Raw genomic sequence first — 5,881 nt, 5'->3', positions numbered from 1 at the left:
AGAGGGGAGAGAAAAACGAAAAAAAAAAAGAACAAACAAAAACGAGGGAGCGAGAATCGACGAAGCGTCGACACGCTGTCGCAGCCACGCTTCTATTCCCGTCACGCCGGACCAACAGCGTTGTCCGGCAAACAGTGATTATCCCTGTTGTCGAAGCGACAGCAACAAGCCCTTTACAGGAGCGCGTTCGACGGTTCGTTACAAGTCGACAGCCGGGAAGAAAGACGAAATTTTCGTGGCACACGCTCGCTCCAATCGGAAGTCCACGGGCTTGTTTCGCCCGGCAATTCTGCCGGGATTCACGGGAATCAGGAGAATTCCACGGACCCGGATCGCGTCCTCGAGCACGTTTCCACTGTCTTGACTCTCGCGTAACGAGTTTAAGCTCGGGCCGTGCGTCGTTTCCGTTGCCTTCGAGAAGAGATCGGCTTCTGGATAAAGTCGTAGCCACCTGTTGTTCGTTGCAAGTTTGAATATTGTCCGGGCAACGTTTGGGCGGTGGTTTCGCGAAAAAATCCTGCGAAGAACAAAAGCTCCAAGCGGGATGGCTCTGGTGGGAAGCTCGCGTGGTTGCGGAGATTCGTAGGAGTAGAATAATCGATAAAACGGAATATGAAGATAGGGAAGAAAATTGGGTGGAGCGCGCAGGACGACCGGGAAGCTTTTTTCCCCCGGTGTGTCTCTTCTCTCTTTTCAATTCCGCCGCGGCGCGGAGAACGCGAGGTCTCTCGCGTAATAAATTCGTCGTCGATTATCGAACGGAGAGCGAATTCGGGGGTAAACGGGCGACACAGGCGAGCAATTAAAAGCGCGGAAAAATTCGCGACGCGTGCTGTACCCGGACGAAACGAGCATGTGAAATTAATCCGGGAGGAAGGGTACAATGAATTCATCGCACGCCACGCCGAAGTGGAAAAATCAAGAGAATCCGCGATAAGAGAGCTCCCGAACGCAGCGTGGCGCGCGCGTTTCGAAGTAGGAAAAACAAAAATCGCTGGGAAAAAGATGAAAAAGAGGGAGAGATAGAGAGTGAACGCGTGGAAAATACTGCTCGCAGAGATACGTTCTCGATATCGACGCGACACAGGAAACGAGATGAGGGGATCCTAGAGAAGATCGTAAAACTAATTCGGCGCGAGGCGTGCCAAATAATCTGGACCGCGTGATAACTCAAAAGCGACGTTCGCTCGCTCGCGCGCTCTCCTCCTGTGCGTGTGTGAGTTATAGCGCGTCCGTGGCTCGGCGACGGCGATTTTTTCCCCTGAAAATTTTATTGCGTGCACCGCGTACGGATGCGCCACGCAGATTATACGTTTGAGTTATTGCCGCGAAATTCTCTTTCGAAAGTTTGATCGAGACCGCTCGCTGCAGCACACCGGGCTCTCTGCCGTGCCTCGTTGCCAGCGATAAACGTTGTCATGGCTCCGTGACGAGGTCCCTCTCGAGGCTCGACGGTTAGCGAAGGGAAAACGAGGAGTCAAAGGGGTTCATCGTCGACTGAGTCGTGCGGAACGTTCAGATATAGAGTTCGTCTGATTTTCATGGCTCCGAGTTAACGACGCGATTCAAGTGTAAGAATAAAATTCAAACGAAACATGATACATCGACCGAAATAAAAATTCTGTCGATTTTCGTACCGATCGCAGCTACCAACAAACACCTCCGTTTCTACGAACCGTTGACCAATCTCACTCGGGTACCCTGTATAAACGCGGTCGAAACTCGTTCAGACTCCCACGTACGTATCCTAACCGTGTGTCTGTGAGGAATGTAGATGCGCGTATATGTATGTGTGCGGGGATGCTCTTTATCTCTGAACCGAGCGACGTATCGAACGAAAAATTCGAGGGGCCACACGATTTGCCGTTCCGAACTCGGAAGGATGCCGGTCCGATCCGGCGCTGCGCGGCGTTTCACGCTCGATGCCTGGCCGCGCTGTTTTCGCGGGCGAAACGCGCGGTTCAGGCCGGTGGTAGCAAAGCGTAGGAACGGCGTAACGGACGCAGCCGAGCTTCCAATCCTCGGCAGACCGTAAAGCAAACAGTTGGCCTGTGAATCGGCCAGTGATTGGCAAGGCGGAAAGGAGGGCAGCTGCGTCCGCGATCTTGCCCTCTCTGGTTCGCCATCCTTCCGCCGCATCCGCAATTTCCATCCACTTACCGTAATTCGTTATCCTAACGCTAGATTAACGGCTCTTTTATTGCGCTCGGTTATCGCGCGCAGCTCAACCGCGTTCTCCTCGCGGTGAACGATCGATCTATTTAATACCTAGGTGAATCCGATCTATGCGGCTCGTCTCGCGAGATGCGACCAAGTCTGGTTACGTAGGCCTCGCGATCGAACCCTTGACACTCACAATCAACGACACAACGATTACACACACACACTCGATAATGGATCAGAGGGCGCGACGACACCCTTAAAAAATATCTACTTTCACCGCACCAGTGTCCAAGTGTTTCGATCGGCCTCTCGTCGTATCCGTGTATGTATCATCGACGCCTCTGTGTATACGTATATCTCAATATGTGTATAACGTTCTCGTGCGTGTACGTGTGTGTACGTGTATGCCTGCGAGAGTCGGTGTACGAATTTACATTCAACGATTCTGTACAGTGGGCGATAGGCTACTCGCCGGGGTCGGCTCGTAATCTCGCACAGTTCACCAGTCTTAAACACCGAGTTAACGTTATTATCACTACGGCAAAATTGCTACAACCTTCCGTCGGAATTTTCCAGACGCGATGCAGAGTCCGTTTTTCTCCTGAAACACCGACGAGCGGGTAAACTTTAATAACGATATAGGTAATTGGTTAGCCTAAAAAGTAAGTGATCGAGGGAACGAGACTTTTTTCGCGAGTGAGTGATTGGGGATGCGTATGAGCTTGAGCAGATATCGAACGAGCCTTCTAGTGACTCGCAAACGGGGGGATGTGTATTTCTTTTTTTTTTCCTTTCTTTCTTTCTCCTGTTCATAGATTACTCTCTTGCACTTTTCCACTCGTATCGCCGCAATCAGCGGCTGGAAACCGAGTCCGTATCGCCGCGCATTTGCATCCCTTATTCGCTATTGGTACAACGAGAAGAATACGTCTTCTTTCGACGAAACATTATTCTTACAATCTGAAAATTCATCGCACACCGTTTCTTTTTTTTTTTTGCCTTTTCGTTGCACTTCCAACACGTACACTCGTCACAATTAGCCCCACGTATATATGTATATGTACACTCCTCCTCTTCGTCAACTATGCCAGCAAGAATCCCTCCGGTGAAACGCGTACAACTCCGTGGAAAGTTTTCACCCGCGTTTCACCGTACCAGCGAACGTAGAGAAGTTCGTTCCAGGAATGTTTCCAATTTGCAGTCGCGGTCCGGGTGACAGATCGTAATAATACGAGCGCAAAGGTCGCGTTCTTCGGTTCGTGGACGACGAGAGATCAACCAACCCCCCGATTGGACCGCGACTCGAGCGTTTTTCCAAATTCCGGTCGCGGTCGGTTGTTTGCGTCCGCCGGCTGCCGTAAGCTCTCCGAAAATTCGATTCCTCCGGCTGCCGCGTCGTTTACGTGTTCCCCGGCCCGGGGAATTCCATCGCGCGGCACAGTGGCACGAGGAGGCATCCGATAATTCCCCCGCCGCGGTTTCCATCGAACGTGGATCACCGGAGATCGTTCGGCCACTCGACAGCGTCGAAAAATCGCACCGTTTGCTCTTCCACTTTACCGCGATCTCCTCGTGAAACGAATAATTTAAACGCATTTCTCTCTCCCGCACGTTTCTCTCGCCGACCAATTGGATTTTCCGCGGTTGGAAATATGCGAAAACTATACGCCGGACGATGCGATTTCACACATTTACAACGGGGATCTTCGTTTCCCTCCGCGAACTAATAGAATTCGATTAGGGCGTTGTCTACCCTTCGAACACCGGGGACCTGGCTCTGACGAGAAATTATTATCCGTAGACACGCGGTTCAGGACATCTGACTAATCCATTACGTCTCCGCTGCCACGACTCCTTTTGTTCCTGCTCAACCGGCACTTTGGCCGCACGACGTCTGATATCCATTCTCCCGAACGACGAAGACGTCGTCCTTCTGTCCCGAGGTTCTTGTTCTGCCAATTGTGTCCGGGCCTTGTATTCCTTGGATTAATTTGTCCGAATCTCCGACCCGACAGAGCTTCCCTCTCTGTCTCTCCCCGTTTCGTCTGCACGATCGATCCCTTCTCCCTTCTCTTCCTCCTCTCTCCTGAGAACGATCCTAACTCGATTCTCTCTGGTATCAAAGGACTCGCTGCGAGTGTGAGGTATTCAAATCGATTCGAACGTCCCGCACAGCTATCTTCTCCTCTCACCGTGGATCTCTAGAATTCTCTCCCAATTCTCTATTTCCACGTACCTTAAACATCCATCGCGTCACCCACGTATCCCTCGTCCGGGCTCTCGGGATGATGAGGCGGCTGAAGGTCCTCCGCTCTAGCGGCTGCAGCTGCGGCAGCCTCTCGAGCAGTTTTGCTCAGCAGAGATCTAGGCGAAAGAGGCGTCGTCTCGCCTCTGTACGCAGCTGGCGGAGAAGGGATGAACGGTACCTCGGGGAAAACGGCAACCGGAGACACCGGGGAAACAGGCAGCTGTTGCTGTATCGGTTGCTCGACCGGTTGAATAGGCTGTTGCTGTAGCACAGGATACGGGTATCCTTCAGCGGTGTACCTGGTGTCGGTTCTAGGGAGCACTGGGTCGTATCCCGGCGATCTGGCGAGGAACTCTGCCTCCCTGGAGTACCTGGCAGGCGGTGCAACCGCCGAACCTTCCACAGGCATTCTCTGCCTCAAACGAGGCAACGTGCTCGCGGCACTGAACGGGATCTTTGGTAGGCCGAAGTTCACCGGGTAGCCGTCTTGGTCGAGGTAGCTCAGCTGAGGGATGTTCGAGGGGCGCAAATCGGGTTGCAGCGGATAACCGGAGTCGTATTCGAGGATTTGCCTCTCGCCAGGCTGGTGTCGATACAGTTGACCGTACCCTATGTCCATAGTTTCCGGTACCTCGTTTATGAGGTCTGGTTCCGTTAGGTACTTCGACACTGGGCTGCAATACGGTTCCTCCAGGTTCCTGTGCTCCCTGCGCTCGAGAGTCGCCGCTCTGTTCAACTCTCTCTCCGTGTAGGATACCATTTGTTGGTGCTCCAGTCCTATCAAACTGCCGTTCCCTTTTCTGCAGGGAATGCTGGTCGTGGTGTCTTTGGTAATTGGCATCACGGACTTGTTCTGAGACACTAACGCTTTCGAGTTTCTCTTGCGATCGCGGCGACGTTTGCGTACACAGAACACGATGCTGCCTATAAGAGTGCCCATGGCGAATAGAGTGCCTAGCAAGACACCTGCTATTATAGCCAGTACGTATCCTGATCTCGAGTGATCGTTGGGCGGTTCCACGGTGATCCTCTCTTGGAACAGAACGTGCAGAGAGAGGTTCGCCTCCGTTGATCCTGCTCCGTTCTCTGCTGTGCAGGTGTAAATGCCTTCGTTCTGGCTCTCCACGGAGTAGATGAGCAGGGTGCTGCTCATGTTCGTTCCGCCACGCTGTCTGTACGCGTACCTGCAATCAATTTAGGAAACCACGTCAATTTCGCTGGTAGTTTCTGCCGACTGGAATGTTTTAAAGCTCGTCGCGAGAATAGAAGTTAATCCCTTTCGTCGGGATACAATCGAGCGGCGGGTTTTACGTATTTCCAAGTGAAAATCGTGTTACCGTCGCGTAACAGGCTTGCTTCAGCCGGGCGAGAACCGCGGCCGGAATAAAATGGCCGTCGTATTCCGAGCGGCGGAATTTTTATTCGCTTTCAACGAGTCCGGTAAATGCCCTTGGAATTTCAGCAAGCCAC

General features: G+C 52.4%; 1 protein-coding gene across 1 annotated transcript in view; it reads right to left on the bottom strand.

The window, feature by feature from the left end:
• Positions 1-4,400: 4,400 nt before the first annotated feature.
• LOC108575866 (leucine-rich repeat-containing protein 24-like) overlaps positions 4,401-5,881 on the bottom strand; it is a 3,244-nt gene continuing 1,763 nt past the window's right edge. The window contains 1 exon segment of the mRNA XM_017938779.1: positions 4,401-5,595. Within this exon segment, the coding sequence (XP_017794268.1) occupies positions 4,401-5,595 (1,195 nt within the window).

The sequence above is a fragment of the Habropoda laboriosa genome, unplaced genomic scaffold (assembly GCF_001263275.1).
Source record: "Habropoda laboriosa isolate 0110345459 unplaced genomic scaffold, ASM126327v1 scaffold243, whole genome shotgun sequence".
Classification (NCBI taxonomy): Eukaryota; Metazoa; Arthropoda; class Insecta; order Hymenoptera; family Apidae; genus Habropoda; species Habropoda laboriosa.
The sequence above is the reverse complement of the archived record's forward strand: the minus strand, read 5'-3'. Positions and strand labels throughout refer to the sequence as shown.